Consider the following 18,018-nt stretch of genomic DNA (forward strand, 5'->3'; position numbering starts at 1 on the left):
GCAAGAGTGAATTACAGGATTATTTGATGGGGACGTCGATATGACAATTGTACAGTTTTGCTCCGCCATCTTGAAAATTGCATTGTCTTTGGCGGTGACAGATAGAAATGTCGGCGACGCGCGTTGTGTACAAATCTCTATGACAATGTATTGCGTGTATCGCTTAACGACTAAAGTTGCTCGGTTTAAAAGATGTAAATTTCTTTTTGTACAGAACAACGCTTGACAGTCGCTTCAGAGCGAGAGAAACGTATGGGAAATAAGTTTGTCTGACTCTGAAACGTCTCTGAAACGAAGAAGGACCTAAAATTGTGACGATTTTCGAATTAGTATACATTAAACATTTATTAGAATAATAAAAAAAATCCTAAATTCAGGAAAATGTTCACATCTATGCAGTCGGGTAATAAATAAAACAATTTTTATTTTAAACCATTTTTTTTAATATACAGGGAAATTACGGTCTACATTTTCAGACCACGCATGTAGACCACCGATCACATCCTTTACTCTACTTTTGTGATCCTCGTCTACTTCATCTAAGACAATTTTAGCTGCTAACTGAGAATCATTGCCACGTCTACAGATAAAAGTTACTGTAAAAAAAAAAAAAAATATTTACAACATACATATTTACAAATATTTACATGTCACAGATGTAAAACATAGTCTGAAAGAACACATAGACTATTAAGTTTTTCTTTAATCCACGCGGACGAAGTCGCGTGCGCATCTAGATTATTTCTAAAGTTTTAAACTTCGACTTGGAACTGTAAATAATTACTGTATATTTCAATATAAAATCTGTATTTATATTTAACATTAAATAAAAATAAATAAATAGTATATTTAAATACAAACCTTGTGAATTTTGATTAACCATTTTCAATACTTCATCGACTTTGGCGTCTCGGAATTGTTCTATAGGATAATTTACAGCGCCATCTATACGACACATATTAAACTCAGCCTCACTTCGGACATCTATCAATAGATGGCGCTGATTTGTATTGAAATTATTTCGTAATTGTTCGTTCAGTTGATTTGCATTAATTCTATATTCCGGTGCTAGAATTTGTAAATCTAAATCCTAAGATATTTCAAAACAAATTAATTTGATTAATAAACAATTAAACGGAACAATATAATGGAAAATTTAATAAAAGCAACTTTGGTTTATTGTCTGTCCTTTAAAAAAAAAATTGTGTCTGTGTGTAATATAAAAAAAAATCGTATACAACATGATGTATTTGTGTAGCCAATAACGAAAAACTTATTTTTTGGATTTTTGTCTGTCTGTCTGTATGTTCGTAATGCTATGTTTGTTACAAGTAATCTCTGGAATGTATGGACATATTTTGACAGAACTTTGACTGGAAGGTATCTAATGTATGCGACCATGTTATAGGATACTTTTTTTTTAATTCTGCACTGACAAAGTCGCGAGGAACCACAAGTTAAATAAATAAAAATTTATGATTATATAATCGTTTCCCATATGTGCTTTAACCATTAGACAGAACAAACTTTAAGAAAAGACGCTAGACAAGGGGGGCGCTAGTGAACTTTTATAATTTATTTTGACTTATGCCCACCGGGTTAGATAATTTTGTTGGTCTATATTTATATTTTTTACTTTATATCTTACTAATATTATAAATGTCAATGTTTAGATGTATGGATGTATGTTAGAAGGTATCTCCATAACGGATTAATGTATCTGGATGAAATTTGTCACAGATAAAGTCGCGGGTCACAGCTAATAAAAGAAATAAACAATTAAATATATTTATTACACTATTAATAATAATAATTAATATCACACGGCACACTAATGGCAACATTTCTATTATTATAATCCAAACATGGCAATAAATTATGTTCACTGAACAAATCGCATACATCATTATCATTTTTAGGTTTAAAAATTCTTAAATTTTTCTTACTTGCAACATTAGAGAAAGTTTTCCTCGATGCTGGCAACACACCTCTATTTTTCATATCATTGACATACATAACATATAACTGATATAGATTTTTTACATTATCTACATCAATATATTGTATATTTGTACAAAATTGACATTTAGATCTATATTTAGGCAAATCATCTAAATATTTAACGACATTTAACGTTTTTATTGGATTTTTTGGTATTTTTTCTGGTTTATTTTTTAATAACCAACATCTAAGCATGGCTTCTTTAATACCTAATGTATTTAAGAACATAAGTCTACATACAGACAATCTTTCTTCTTTATATATCAAATGATATAACTTCGAATCACCTTTCCTTGATAATTTCTCATTACGTACTCTTCTTCTTTTAGGTGGAACTATATCTATTAAAGAACGAACATAATTCTTCTTTCCCTTCCAATCTAATTCATTCCAGAAGTAATTGAATAACTCTATTCTTCTATCATCTGTTATAAATGTACAGAATCTATGTATTCCTTTAGCGCAGAATTCCGATTTGCAACGATTTCCCATTTTTCTTTCAGATTTTAAAACATCTTGTATATATTTCTTCTTTTCACCATCTGTTGTACGGAAACCGTAGTAACTTCTGCCTGTCATACGTTTCTGCTTCTCTTCTTGACGACGCTGTGATTTTAAAGAAGATTGTTTCTTCTACAAGGAGAGAAGAATTGATAAATTATTTTTAATCTATATATATAGTCAGAAAGTCGTGTTAGTTACACTATTTATAACTCAAGATAGGTCGAACTGATTTAGCTGAAAATTGATGGGAAAATTTGTACCCCGTTTTCTATTTTTTTTTCCGCGCGGACGAAGTCGCGGGTAAAAGCTAGTTTTATATATACATCTATACCAGTGTATCTCAAAGTGGGCGATAACGCCCCCTTGGAGGCGTTTGAAACCTAGGAGGGGGCGATAAGAGGACCCAAAAAATGGCGGTCATTGAAATTAATTAAAGTAATGAAATTGTGGTTTTTAAGTTTTAGGGCTGAATAAAAATTAGGGGCGCTCTGAAATATAATTGATTTTCAAAGGGGGCGGTGAAAGAAATAAGTTTGACAATCACTGGTTTATACTAATATTATGAAGAGGAAAGATGTAGTTTTATATGTAACAAATAAACTCAAAAACTACTGAACTGATTTAAAAAATTCTTTCACCATTAAAAAGCTACATTATCACTGAGTGATATAGAATATAATTATTACTAGATTTTCTTTAAATCCAAGCGAAAAAGAGCTATTTACAATATATCAATACCGCGAATGTTTTCTTTTTTCATTTAAAACAAACTAAATTTAAATAAACATAAAATTAACTTACCTATAGAACATTCGCAGTTTTGAATTTTCAACACAAAAGCACTAATTAAAAAAGGAAATAAAAAAAAGTATCGTACGAACACAATTACATAGTAAAAGACGACAAATATATCTAACTTGATGGTGTTAAGTGAAACTGAATTATGTCAGCACACTAGCGCCCCCCTGTCAATGTTAAAAAGTGTCACAAAATCCTGTTTGTACTGTAATTATCGTGTCATTTTTTTTCTCTTATCAATACATAGTATTTAATATATAAAATTCTCGTGTCACAATGTTCGTCACCGTACTCCTCCGAAACGGCTTTACCGATTCTCATGAAATTTTGTGAGCATATTCAGTAGGTCTGAGAATCGGACAACATCTACTTTTCATTTTGTTTTTTTTTTTAACTGCGCGCGGACGGAGTCGCGGGCGACAGCTAGTCTATATATATAGTCAGAAAGTCGTGTTAGTTACACTATTTATAACTCAAGATCGGTCGAACTGATTTAGCTGAAAATTGATGGGGAGGTAGCTTAGAACTAGGAGACGGACATAGGGACTTTTTTATCTTGTGTGCATTTTCTTTTATCCCGCGCGGACGGAGTCGCGGGTAAAAGCTAGTATATATTTATATGTCCTAAGTAGGTTTTATATATATTCTGACAGAAATAACACATAAATACAGTCGAATTGATAACCTCCTTCTTTATGAAGTCGGCTAATAAAAGCGATAGTAGCGCCCCTCACTAGTTCAAATACTTGTTTAATTTTAGAAGTTATCATATATCTTATGATATAAAACATGACGCGAGTTGTTACGCAGAACTTAAATTATATATTTACTAGCTTTTGCTCGCGACTCTGTCCGCGCGGGATTAAAGAAAAAACTTAATAAGTATACTATGTGTTCTTCCAGATTATGTTCCACATCTGTGACAAATTTCATCACACTTACAGCGTACAGACAGATTTTTTTAAAAAAAATTGGTTCTTCTTTATAAGCAAAGCAAATACATCATGTTTACGATTTCTTATGTTTTTTAATATTATGTTTTTTTAATTATTATGATATTTATGTTTTTTTTTTTAATATTACTCACAGACACTTCAATGTTATACAGATTACGCGCAGACGAAAAGTAACTAAAAAAACTAAACTAATAAAAATTCGTAATATATTTTTTTTTCTGCATACTTTGAATATATATTTTTTTAGTGTTCCGTAACTGGAGAAGAAAAAAACGGATACGTAATTACTTTGTTGTCCGTCTGTCTGTCTGTCAAGAGTCATTTTTTTTACTTACTTTTTCCTTGGCTTGCGCTTTACAAAATACTTCGTAGTCAATTAATTTAGTCATCGTTGGATTTTCAGAACAAACTGGACAATTGAGATCACGCGAACGAAGTTTTACTGAAAAAAAAAATTAACTAACATTTTTTTTTTGTATAATATTAGATGCACTTTAATTATTACATGTTAGTTCACAATTTAACGGTGACGTAATAAGGACCGTCAGATTGTGAACTACAAATTATAAATAATGTAGTACCATCTGACATCAGTTTACAACTCGTTAAATTATAAATTAACATAATTCACAATCTGACGTTTTATAATATACCTAATTAAATTAATATTAGATTATCCTTTAGTCTGTCAGTTTATAAAATACCTAGTGGATACAAAATAAGACGTACCTGTTCTAAAAGTAACTTCATCTCCGTCAAATATCAAAAATCTTTCAACTAACAATTTATCGTGCGTGTGACCAACAAGTAATTTTATAGCTTCCAAAGCTTGTAATGCACCTAAAAATACACAAATTTATACTAAAATAAAAAATCAGTAGGGCAAAATTTTACCCTCCTTTTTAAGTCGCGGAAATGCGTTGTCATTGTGTGAAACGGTTAAGTTGTCATTTAGATATTATTCAAGCATAGTTAGTCATGACAGTAAAGTCGGGCAAAATTATCAATTAGGTCTATTAAGTCGGGTAAAATTCTCAGTCACGTCAGTTAAGTCAGTCAAAATTATCAGTCACGTTATTTAAGTTAGTCAAAATTCTCAGTCACGTCAGCTAAGTCAGTCAAAATTATCAGTCACGTTATTTAAGTTAGTCAAAATTATCAGTCACGTCATTTAAGTCAGTCAAAATTATCAGTCACGTCATTTAAGTCAGTCAAAATTATCAGTCACGTCATTTAAGTCAGTCAAAATTATCAGTCACGTCATTTAAGTCAGTCAAAATTATCAGTCATGTCATTTCAGTCAGTCATAAATATCAATCATCTAAATCGGGCAAAATTATCATCACTCACGTATATAAAGTCGGGCAAAATGACCATTTAAGTCTGTCATCAGTTATAATTTTAATTTGATGAAACAGTAAGTGATGTCTTTCAGTCGTGCACTCACCTATAACACCTGGTACAGGACCAGCAACACCATTAGCAGAACAACTACCCACAGTCTCCGCTGGTGGGGGGTTCGGAAATACACAGCGATAACATACACCCTGGTACACATCCTGAACAAATTATAATAAACTAGTTATTAAGCTAGTTTATTACATTAAATAGCCTATGTGGTTTAGTCAAGTCACTTACATGAGAACAATATCGTACACTATACATAATACAATATGGTCACTGTTTTAGTTGTCAATTTACTTTTTTACAACAAATCTAAAATGTATTGAGCCTAGCTTTGGTTTAAAATTGATTAAATTAATTTTTTTATGGATGAAGGTAACAATTTATAAAGTTGGTACTTGGTTGGTAAAAGTACTTCCAGACTATATTTTACATCTATGTTATACTAGCCTTTACCCGCGACTCCGTCCGCGCGGAATAAAAAATAGAAAACGGGGTAAAAACTATCCTATGTCCGTTTCCTGGTTCTAAGCTACCTGCCCACCAATTTTCAGTCATATCGATTCAGCCGTTCTTGAGTTATAAATAGTGTAACTAACACAACTTTCTGACTATATATATAGATTTCATCATGATCCGTTGAGCCATTCTGAATAAACTTCCTAACATCCCATCCATCCAATGGATGGATAGTTGGATGAAAGTTTGTTGGAAGATATCTCCGGAACAGATCTTGATGAAATTTGTAACAGATGTAGAATATAATATGGAAGATCATATTGACTAGTTTTAAGTTTTTTTCTTAATTCAGCGCGGACAGAGTCGGGAACGACAGCTAGTATGTAATACAGTCGAACCTGGATGAATGAGAATCCAATAGACAGAGTTCCAATAATCAGAGTTTCTCGCTTATGGAGGTTTCTCACTTATCCAGGTTCCGTGTAGTATAAAAGTTTAATAAATCACCTTTTCATTAATATTTCTTTCACTTCTATATCCATAAACAGTCAATTGCCCTTCCATTTTCAATGCACTTCCTGATATCAAAGGTAACTGTAAAAAAAAATTGAATCGGTAAAATAAAACTAACAAACTTGAATAAACGAGAGTTTAAGAGACTGCCATATGTTTCTCGCTTGAGAAGTTTCTCACTTATAGAGGTCCGTCGCGACCAGACAATAACTCTCACTTATAGAGGTTGCTTATTTATTCAGTTCTCGCTTATTCATTTTACACTGTATTTGTCTTAATATATACCAAGCTAAGAACGGATAATATAAATTTTCTTGAAACATCCTGTATCCTAAACAACTGAACTGATTTTGAAGAGTGAGATGTCACTTAATTCTTATTCTTCCGCTGAGTGTCATAGAGTATTTTAGACTTTTTTTTTAACAAATAATGCTTTTTAAATATTCTTACCTTAGCCATCACACAGGCATCATTTAATAAATATCTAGTAGGTACATTATCAGTACAATCCAATATAACATCAAATTTATATATAATATCTAATGCATTACTTGAATCTAACTGTATTGTATACGGAGTTATTTTTATATTCGAATTAATGCTGAAAGATAAAGTAAAAAAGTTAACAATGGTGAACACCAGCAACATTATCTCTTGCACAAATTGACCTCGTCTGGTGAAATACCACGAGCACATATAAGACAAGCGTCAAGTGGAAGCAATTCCATGTACAGACTGTTGAGTGTGGTTCCGGTGTACTAATTTTAGTTCCCTTTCAATCCTTTTCTTATAAGGAAAGGATGGGAAGGGGAAATGGTGGGAAGGAAACGCATTAGAAGAGGCAATATCCTCTTTCTATGCGTCTCCTCCTCCATCGATTAAAGGTCAAAATCGGTCCAGAGAATATCCGGAACTAACGCGACCTTGCGGACAGACAGACAGACATATTTTTTTATTGTTATTAAGTAAACAAATACATCATGTGTACGAAATATTAATTTTATTTCACTAAGGAGATCCTAACCATGTATAGGTATTAACTCTGGTGTCAGACAGACTACAGAAAAAAAAACTACTTTACTCACCTCTTCAATGTTTCCGCAGCACTTTCCGCTTTACTTTTGTTCTGATCACATTCAGCATGCAGTATTTGTCTGTGTATGTTTGTTAAATCCACTTTATCATAATCTACTATACCTATTTCACCTGAAATATAAAAAATACTAGCTGTAGCCCGCGACTTCGTCTGCACGGAATTAAAAAAAAACACTTAATAAGTAGCCTATGTGTTCTTCCACACAATGATCTCCATCAGTGATAAATATCATCGAGATCTATTGAGCCGGCTTAGAGTTACCTTGAAACAAATATCCATCAATCCATTTATCCATCCATCCATTGAAACATTCGCATTTATAATATTAGTAAGATGTTTGAATAGGTATTGTTCTTTTCAAATATCTAGGCAGCTTAAAGTAATCTGTACACAGCATCTAACGTGCCTTACACCCCCTATACATAACATTGTGTCCTATACGGGAACTCGTACGATGCTCCAATATAATAAAATAATAAATTAATCAAGTTAATTATAAAATGGTTAACTAAATATAATTCAAATATATGTTTGAATTCACGGGAGAAAAAAGACAGCGACTCAGCTCGCCATCCGTCATATTCCGTCTCCCGATATGTCAAAAAGTGGATTGCGGAGGTTAATTTGGCCACACCAAATGGAGATCCATAATCACTGCCTACCCCTATGGGTTACAGGTGTGAGTTGTGTGTTATATTATTCAAACAAGAATCCGTCGCATCTCCTAGATTTACTCTTACTAATGACCTTTTCACATATAATACATATATGCTAAAAAAAAAACTCGATTTACTATCTTACCTATGCCAGCACCAGCTAAATACAGAGCAGCAGGACAGCCGAGTCCACCGGCACCCACAATTAACACTTTAGAGTTACACAACTTTTCCTGACCTGCCACTCCTATATCAGGCAGTAATATCTGTCTACTGTACCTGAAAATAATATATGACAGCTGATATAGATGTTTGGGAGTTAATGGTTTATATATACTTGAGAAGATTATATATACTACGAGGCATCGGTAGCTCAGGGGTTAAGCACTTGACTTGCAATCTGCAGGTCCTTGTTCAAATCCCGCCATGTACCAATGTATTTTTCGATTTACATATGTACATTTATCCAATGTTCTTATGGTAAAAGAAAACATTGTGAAGCAACCTGCACATATTTAAGAAGAAATTCAATGATATGTGTGAAGTCAACCCGCACTTGGCTATGGTTGACTATGGCCTAGTCACCCTTTACTTAGGGTAGTCGGTGGGTAGGAGGTTGTCTGTCAAGACTCTTTTGTAAAGGATTTTCACTAATCCAGGTTCAACTGTATATAGTTTAGTAATTACGAGCTTACCTTTCAATAGCCCACTTAGGAAGTTTATCACCATACTGCACTTTTGTTACATTATTTTCATTCCTTGAATACAACGTCGTAAATTCCGGTTGAATACCATTTGACTGCATCTGTAAGTATTTGTAATATACATATGACAATCTTTAAAAATTTAAAGTAACATCTTCTATCTATATCTCTATATATATAAAAGAAAGTCGTGCTAGTTACACTATTTATAACTCAAGATCGGTCGAACTGATTTAGCTGAAAATTGATGGGGAGGTAGCTTAGAACTAGGAGACAGACGGTCTTATAAATAAAATTTTCTAAAGTAAATAAATAGTGATAATATTGGAAATAATAGTAAAATTTTCGTATCCTTCACTACAATTTTTTAGTTAATTTATAAGATTTGATTAAATAGCAAAGAAATTAAATAGTACCGGCATCCAATTTCTTTTCATTTCGAATAACTCGTTCTCTTTTTCTTGTAAAGTTTTTTTTAAATGATCTATTTCTTGTTCTAATCTTTGTATGTGCTCCATTTTAATTCACAAAATAACACTTATAATTAAGTAGAAATAATCAAATTGATAATGAATAAAAAAATACGATAAATGTCATTTAATATTTGACATTGGCAGCAACAGCAGAACACAAGTCTATAGAGCAAAGAATATAATACTCTCTATAGAGAGAAGAATGACATGTTACATTACATACTATAGTATTATAACTTTGGTCTATACGCTTATACTACTAGCGCCATAATGGTCGCCCACATGAAAAAATAAAACGCGGGAATTTTGAATATACGTTTAGTATTTTAATTTATTTATAGTTAAAAATTTATATTGGAAATTATGATTATTTTGATAATTTTGCAAATGTAAGATTTTTTTAAAGAAAGAATAATTTTAAAATGAAATAATCATTATTTCCAATTGTTGTGTTATTGTTGTGTTGTGTTCCATTATTGTGTTAGTAAAAGTTATTAACTTAAATTAGATATAGGAATAATGAAATGAAACAGAGTAATTTAACATCATTTATTTAATTAAATTTAGTTCCCGATTTTTTTTAATTAAGAATCGCTTTAAAGATATAAAAATTATTGATTTTATTATGAAATCACAATTTTCATTATAATGCAGCTCATTATTGTGAGGCAAATTTGATGGTGAAGTAACCTGGAAAACATATTTATTATAACTCCATTTACAAAAGTATTTAATTAACCCAGTAAAGGTATATTTCAATTTGTATACATTATATTAGTTTATTTAAAAACATTATTTTATGCCACACTAGTAATTCAGTAAACTTAAAGTTTAGGAATACAGGGATTCCTAGATTTTAGTTAAGACATACAAATCTTTAAAAAAATTATATTGAAGTTATAAGCATTTGTCAGTCGCTCAACTTTAAAAAATGAACAAAATTAAATTATTACAATTATTATATTAAATATTAAAACATTATGGCAATCTGAATTTTAAGATGTTTAGTCAGTTATTGAAAAACTGTTCTTGCAAGTAATTAAATATAGTAAAATAATAACAACAATAATACTATTAAAAGAAGTGAAATACATACAAAGGCATTTTGGTCCATTTCCACTTGTTGTTTCTTCTGTATATGCTCATGTGAAGGTCCTGGTGTAGGTGAAACCTGAAATTTTGTTAATGTGTTAAAATATATAGTATAGTAAACTTTTATAAGATGGCTTGATTTATATGACATAATGTATTTTTTTATGATTCTGACCTCTTCTCCTAATCACAGTACATTGAATAAGTGGAAGATCTGGCTATTTTTTTTATTATCAATTATTTATTCTATGAAACAAATAAAACCTAATTACATATTATATCTTATGTCACTCCCACAACTGAAGAAATGTGCCGAAAAGTTAGACATAAACTTGAGAAACACAACCCTTCTTTGGCAGTCAGCTAGAAATATTTTTAAACATACTCAATCCTTCAAAACATTTAAGGTGAGCATTTAAATACAATAATTAAAAATACATAAATATTATTCACAATCATAACATACCTGACTAGAAGAACCTGGTATGTTTCTCAGTTTTTCCAATATGGGCTCAGAACCAATAGGTATGGAAAACTTGTTTAAACGTGTTTTAGATATGTTAATAAAAGATTCTTCTGTAAAATGTTTACTGCATAGCATTTTGTGGCTGGTATGTAATTTTTTTAAAAAATCTACATCAGTACAGTTTTCTTCAGGGAAACAGAATTCGGCCCAAATGCGGGATCTGTAATAATAACAGATTATCAGAGACCGAATAAAAGAAATCTTGTTATATCAGATTATTACTTCGAAGCAAAATGTGGATGGATTTTTTAAAAATATTTACCTTAAAACTGTTTCAGGGTTTCCATTCCCAATCTTAGGAAATCGGTGAAAAGTTAAAGTATGATCTTTTGCTAAGGTCACTCCACACTTGACACATTTTCTGTACTGATCAGACATGTTAAAACTTAAAATAATAATGAGGTCAATATTTCACTTATCAGAGTCAATATCTCAAAACTTAAACACTCGCGTTATTAGTTCAAAAATACAATGCAATATCAAAGATTTCGGAACCATACGAGAACACGTTTTGAAACAAATTTGAAAACTTATTTTTTTAACGGTTATGATTTAAAATTGCCATTGCTACATTTTTTTGCGATGTAGATATAAGATAACAAGTGATCGTATATCTTGATTTATAAATACAAATGTAAGAAATAAGACAATTAATAATAGGATTTTTTTTAAATCATGTTTTCTTATTTTTAATTATAAATACTTTATTATAATAATAAAAGGATGAAATATTTTTTTTATATGGCAAGTATAGCTTGGACTATCGCGAGCGAAAACGGCATAGATCTCAGATCAGCGTTAGCAACTTGAAGTGGACTTGTTAAATATTTAGGTTGAGTCAGGAAGTTATCTATTTTTTTTATGACCACACATTGTATTATGTTTTTGATATCTGTTAACACTTTTTATATTTTTGATATCTGTAAACACTTTTTTTATCTGTCACTCTTGGGAAAACAGAAATAAAGAAAAGGCGAATTGTTGGAAATAATAATGGTGTTTTAATTAATAAAATCATCCAAACAAGAAAAGAGAAAGTCCTAGATAAACTCAGTTTTTTACACGTGGCGACCCTGCTTAAAAAACCAGAAAAAAGGCTGAGATGGCGGAGGAAAAAGGAGATATCCCAGATCTAAAAGCCAAGGTGAGGACAGTCTCGAGACGCCATTTTTCTAAATCTGCAAATGTGTTAGAGTCTTTAATAAATGCTTGTCGCATGGACGTCAGCAAACAAGAAGAGATGCAAGCATGTCATAGAGTTGTGAAAGATAACTACATTCAACTCACGAATTACGACACCGAAATTCAGCATGCAATCATTTCATCGGAGCCTTTCGATGAGGTTCGGTTAGAAAATGAAATATCTGACGCTGGAAAATACCGTGCAAGGTGGAGCTTACTTGACACCAAGTACAGCAATTTATTAAAAACATTCACGAAATCGAACCACGAGGCAAATGAAAATAGACGCTTCAAACTACCAACGTTAGATGTCAAAAAATTCGACGGCCACATAAAGAATTGGTTACCATTCTGGGGTCAATTTAAGAAAATCGATGCTGATGATTCCATTGACGAATGTGACAAACTGCAATATCTGTGCCAGAGCATGGAACCCGGCACAGGTGTAAGGAAGTTTGTCGAAAATTTTCCCATTCAACAAAAAAGCTACATAAGTTGCTTGGAGGAACTAAAATCGAGGTATGCCAGAGAGGACTTACTTATACAGCTGTATGTTAGAGAGTTGTTAACACTGGTTTTGAAGAAGGAGAACAATTTAACCTATTTGTATGACAACATCTGCAGCCATCTTAGGTCCCTTGAAGTTCTAAATGTTACCAGCGACAAATATTCACCTTTCCTGCTGCCAATTGTGGAGTCAGCTCTACCCTCTGATATTTTAAGAGTTTGGGAGAGACAGAAGCCTGACAAGGTAGGTGATGAACTCAGCAGTCTGTTGGAATTTATTAAAAAGGAAGTAGAGACCAGCCAACGCATTACACTGGCTAATGATTTTGATGTAACTTCCACTAAAGCTGAACCAACAGCAGCATGCTTGACAGTTAATAATCAACCTATGGCCAAGAAGCAGGTTGAATCAAAATGTATTTTCTGTGATCGAGGACATCCAAGCACTGAATGTTTTAAAGTAGCAAATATGTCTGTGGAAGAACGGAGAGAATTATTAAGAAAGAAAAAAGCATGTGCATTGTGTTTAAAAATGGGACACCATGCGAAACAGTGCAGAAGCTTTGTAAAATGCTTCATTTGCAAGCAAAGACATTCAGCTTTACTGTGTACCGGCAGACAGAAACCTAATGAAGAGAAAGTTCCAGAGCCTGCAACTACAGTTCAGAATTACTCAGCTAACACTACTTCAGTGACTACACTTCTTCAGACAGTTGCTGTGAATATCTGCCAAGGAGAAGAGTCAGTGACTGTCAGAGCATTATTCGACAGCGGTTCACAACGGTCATACATCAAGGAGGAAGTGATGAAGAAGCTTGGAGTGCAACCAGTGGGAACTGAAGGACTGACACACTCTTTGTTTGGTGGTAATAGTATGTCATTTAAGAATTATAATAATTATGGTATAACAGTACAAAGCATTGATAAAACTTTTAATGTAAATTTAACGGCCTTAGGCCAAGAAACAATTTGTAAAAATGTACCTAAAGTCAATATGAATAATAAAACGTTATGTGAATTGTTGAAAAGAAACCAAATCATATTGACAGACATAAATGAGAGTTCAGACATAGGTCTTCTGATAGGTGCTGATTATTCAGGCTTGTTACTCACTAACAATTTTATACAGCTGGGGTCTGGTCTGACTGCAATTAAAACAAACCTTGGATGGACATTACAGGGTAAGATTCAGGATGCAATAATAAACACGAATATGGTTTCTTCTTTATTATGTTTGCAGAGTGTACCAGATTTTTGGAATCTTGAGATTTTAGGCATTCAAGACCCGGTACACATACAATCCAAGCAGAAAAAGGAAGAAGAGGTCCTGAAGAGTTTCGAAGACAGTGTCCGAAGAAATGAGGAGAACAAGTATGAGGTGCAGCTTCCATGGAAAGATGGACATGATTCTCTACTGGACAATCGTGAGATAGCCTTTCGACGTTTGGAATCTGCAACAAATAAATTAAAAACATGTGGTAAGTTCCAAGATTATAACGATATTTTACAGGAATGGGAACGTACTGCCATTATTGAACCTGTACCTCCTACAAGCAATAAGAAGAGTAATGTACACTACTTACCTCACAGAGCTGTATCAAAGGAGTCAAGTCTCACCACTAAGTTGAGACCAGTATATGATGCATCTGCAAAAGATAAAAATGGTAAGTCATTAAATGCTTGTTTAGAAAAAGGTATGAATTTTATTGATAAAATACCTGATTTGTTAATTGGATTCCGCAAGGGTTTGATAGGTGTTTCTGCTGACATAGCAAAGGCCTTTCTACAAATTTCAATAAACCCAGATGATAGAGACAACCTTAGATTCCTATGGTGGAAAGACTTCGAGAGACGTGAGATTATAGAGTACAGACATTGTAGAGTAGTTTTTGGTCTGACTTCGAGCCCATTCTTACTGTCAGCAACAATTCAACACCACCTGGAACAGATAAGAGGTAAGTATAAAGAGACAGCGGATATATTAGCTAGCTCCTTCTATGTTGATAATTTAGTAATAAGCCAAGACACAGAAGAAGCAACATTAAACTTCATTAATGAGGCAAAAGAGATAATGCAAGAAGCGAAGTTCGATTTGAGACAGTGGGTTACTTCTCCCCTGAAAATTAATGAAACTGAAAAAAGGGTAATTTCAGTTTTAGGTATAATGTGGGATACTGTCACTGATGAACTTTTATGCAACCTTCAAACATTACCCCATCCATCACAGATAGGTAAATTAACTAAACGAAGTATCCTATCATTAACACAAAGAATTTTCGACCCTATAGGAATTCTATGCCCTATAACACTAGTTCCACGATTAATATTGCAGGAGATATGGAACAAAAAATTAGCATGGGATGATGAGCTGCCCTCCAATATTGAAACTCAATTTCACGAATGGTATGATAATATGTATTTACTGGAAAATTGCAGAATACCAAGAAGTCTGTCAACCGAACCGCTACAGGAATGCAGTGATGTGAGTCTCCATTTGTTCGTTGATGCAAGCAAAGATGGATATGCTGCTTGTGTTTTCTTGAGAACTGTGGATAGCAAAGGTAATGTGACCATCCGTTTAGTATCTGCAAAGTCAAGGATATCAACACCAGAGAAAATTACTATACCACGTTTAGAGTTGCTTGCGGCTCTTATCGGCTCACGATTAATAAAAGGAGTGAGAGAAAAGTTAAAATTGAATAATAATTATAAAGAATATTGTTGGAGTGATAGTGGAGTAGCACTATGTTGGATAAAGAGACAATTACTGTGGAACAACTATGTAGGAAACCGGGTCAAAGAAATCCGTCAAAATACTGAGATTGATAATTGGCATCACATTCCAGGCCAAGCTAACTGGGCAGATCTGCCATCCAGAGGTTGCAACAGTCGCCAACTGCTCGAGAGCAGATGGTGGGAAGGCCCCCCATGGCTACGACAACAGGCCGAGCTATGGCCGCATTCTGCGCTGGTGGTGGACGAGAAGGAAGCCTGCAAAGAACTCAGGAAAACTGTACATGTTAATACATGTTGTAACGAGGGTATGACACAGGACTTATCATATTTTTCCAAATATTCAAAGATTGTCAGAGTGACAGCATGGATGTTACGATTTATTTACAATACTCACAACAAGAAAGATAAGAAAAAAGGAGAACTCACCTTTGACGAATATGAAGCTGCTGAAAAGAAATTATTACAGATTATACAAGCAGAAAGCAAAGATGATATACAAAAGCATATCAAGAAACTGACTACATTCAATGACAATGATAACATACTCAGGATAAAAACAAAATTGATACTTACAGATTTTCCAGAGGAGGTGAAAACTCCAGCTGTTCTACCAGCAGAAAATGTTATCACGCGAAGATTAGTTGAGCAGAGACATTTACAACTGCTACATGCTGGCACCAATATTATGATAACAGATCTGAGGAAACGATTTTGGATCGTAGGTATAAGGAGATTAGTAAAATCGGTCATAGACAAATGTGTGATATGCAGAAGACATAGAGCAAAAGCTACTCAAGTATCCACGGCACCATTACCTATTGAGAGAATACAACCCCTAGCACCTTTTGAGGTAACAGGAGTAGATCTAGCAGGCCCGATATATCTGCGCGGCGATCTTAAGAGCTGGATTGTGATATATACATGTGCCGTATATAGAGCGATACATTTAGAACTGACACTATCATTGTCAACGGATGCCTTCATCAGAACTTTTCGCAGATTTATCGCTAGACGAGGCCGCCCTAATCTTATGATTTCAGACAATGGGACGAACTTTACGGGCACCAAGAATCTGCTGACTAACTTGGACTGGGATGAAGTGCAACGCGTGTCATCTATAATGCGTATAAAATGGAAGTTAAACAGTCCTACTGCTGCATGGTGGGGAGGATTTTTTGAACGCATGATAAAAATCGTAAAAAATATTTTGAGACGTGTTTTAGGTATGTCTACTGTCTCCTACGATGAAATGGAAACCCTTCTCTGCGACTGCGAGTCTGTGGTGAACGACCGACCGCTCACATATGTCGAGGCGGACGACGCTGACGCACTTGAGCCGTTGCGGCCGTCATGTTTCATACAACCTTTACCGCAATCGCAGGTAACCGATTTTGATATTTTAGATGCAAAAAGCATGAACCATCGCCTGAGATATCTGCACAAAATACGGGGTGAACTCCGTACAAGATTTAATAACGAGTACCTGACTGAACTCGTCCAAAGAGGAAGAGAGAAGTGCGGCGGTATAAAGGTTGGAGATGTAGTTTTGGTTGAGTCGGAAGAGAGGAGGGTAAAATGGCCACTTGGTTTAGTTGTCCAGGTTTACACAGGTAAGGATGGAGTGGACAGGACTGCTAAGGTTAAAACAATGGCTGGGTTTAAAGTACGCCCTTTCCAAAGGTTGTACCAATTGGAACTTTCTTCTTCTGAGGTGGAAGAGAGACAAGAAGTCGCAGACGGACACAACTCATTAGGTAAGCAATATTATATTGTTTTAAACCCTAGCAGCACAGTTAGCAACAAGAGAGCTGCGGTTGCAGAGCTGGATGACGGGCCGACCATCAGACAGAAGGCAGTCACGGCAACCAGACTTGGCCGAATTATAAAATTGCCAAGCAAGTATAGTATTTAATTTTTCCTTTACATATTTTACTGTCCATATTGTAATCTGTTGTGAAACAAATTTTGCTGTCTGTCAATATGATTTGGTTATATTTTAATACAATAAGGTTGTAACATGGTTAAGTAATTTGTCAGGTGACAAAGTTTGAATGAGGACTTGTTTTAAGTGTATAAGAATTCAGAGGCTGACTACAAAAAAAAAAAAAAATTGTAACCTTTTGACAGTTTTCATTTTCTTGGTGTGGAGAATGTTAAATATTTAGGTTGAGTCAGGAAGTTATCTATTTTTTTTATGACCACACATTGTATTATGTTTTTGATATCTGTTAACACTTTTTATATTTTTGATATCTGTAAACACTTTTTTTATCTGTCACTCTTGGGAAAACAGAAATAAAGAAAAGGCGAATTGTTGGAAATAATAATGGTGTTTTAATTAATAAAATCATCCAAACAAGAAAAGAGAAAGTCCTAGATAAACTCAGTTTTTTACAGGACTGACTATCGTA

The 18,018-nt window shown here is 33.5% G+C and overlaps 3 protein-coding genes across 3 annotated transcripts; 1 reads left to right on the forward strand and 2 right to left on the reverse strand.

Moving 5' to 3' along the window:
- Positions 1 to 441: 441 nt before the first annotated feature.
- On the reverse strand, positions 442 to 9,673 carry LOC123722748 (adenylyltransferase and sulfurtransferase MOCS3). The gene is made up of 11 exons (XM_045685359.1): positions 9,508 to 9,673; positions 9,083 to 9,192; positions 8,533 to 8,666; positions 7,721 to 7,841; positions 7,086 to 7,236; positions 6,630 to 6,716; positions 5,707 to 5,818; positions 4,989 to 5,099; positions 4,595 to 4,701; positions 862 to 1,090; positions 442 to 596 (listed from the first exon to the last, which is right to left on the reverse strand). The coding sequence occupies exons 1-11, from the start codon at positions 9,607 to 9,609 to the stop codon at positions 442 to 444; spliced, it is 1,419 nt and encodes a 472-aa protein (XP_045541315.1). The 5' UTR covers positions 9,610 to 9,673.
- Positions 9,674 to 9,688: 15 nt separating this feature from the next.
- On the reverse strand, positions 9,689 to 11,739 carry LOC106715222. Its single transcript, XM_045685220.1, has 5 exons — positions 11,445 to 11,739; positions 11,123 to 11,342; positions 10,661 to 10,735; positions 10,200 to 10,254; positions 9,689 to 9,726 (listed from the first exon to the last, which is right to left on the reverse strand). Exons 1-5 carry the CDS (start codon positions 11,558 to 11,560, stop codon positions 9,689 to 9,691), a joined length of 504 nt encoding a protein of 167 aa, XP_045541176.1. The 5' UTR covers positions 11,561 to 11,739.
- A 545-nt stretch (positions 11,740 to 12,284) lies between these two features.
- Positions 12,285 to 17,519, forward strand: LOC123722719. Its single transcript, XM_045685221.1, has 2 exons — positions 12,285 to 15,432; positions 15,718 to 17,519. Exons 1-2 carry the CDS (start codon positions 12,285 to 12,287, stop codon positions 17,517 to 17,519), a joined length of 4,950 nt encoding a protein of 1,649 aa, XP_045541177.1.
- The last annotated feature ends 499 nt before the right edge of the window (positions 17,520 to 18,018 follow it).

The sequence above is a fragment of the Papilio machaon genome, chromosome 29, assembly GCF_912999745.1.
Source record: "Papilio machaon chromosome 29, ilPapMach1.1, whole genome shotgun sequence".
NCBI lineage: Eukaryota > Metazoa > Arthropoda > Insecta > Lepidoptera > Papilionidae > Papilio > Papilio machaon.

Bases quoted from the DNA above. Each gene is read 5' to 3' on its own strand.
- LOC123722748 (XM_045685359.1), bottom strand. From the start codon at position 9,609: ATGGAGCACATACAAAGATTAGAACAAGAAATAGATCATTTAAAAAAA. The intron at 9,193-9,507 runs GTACTATTTAAT...AAATACTTACAG, and splicing joins TGAAAAGAAATTGGATGCCG to ATGCAGTCAAATGGTATTCA. The intron at 597-861 runs GTTTGTATTTAA...TTTTTTTTACAG, and splicing joins GGTTAATCAAAATTCACAAG to TAACTTTTATCTGTAGACGT.
- LOC106715222 (XM_045685220.1), bottom strand. From the start codon at position 11,560: ATGTCTGATCAGTACAGAAAATGTGTCAAGTGTGGAGTGACCTTAGCA. The intron at 11,343-11,444 runs GTAAATATTTTT...TTATTATTACAG, and splicing joins AACCCTGAAACAGTTTTAAG to ATCCCGCATTTGGGCCGAAT. The intron at 10,736-11,122 runs GTATGTTATGAT...ACAAAATTTCAG, and splicing joins TACCAGGTTCTTCTAGTCAG to GTTTCACCTACACCAGGACC.
- LOC123722719 (XM_045685221.1), top strand. From the start codon at position 12,285: ATGGCGGAGGAAAAAGGAGATATCCCAGATCTAAAAGCCAAGGTGAGG. The intron at 15,433-15,717 runs GTAATGTGACCA...ATCACATTCCAG, and splicing joins GAGAACTGTGGATAGCAAAG to GCCAAGCTAACTGGGCAGAT.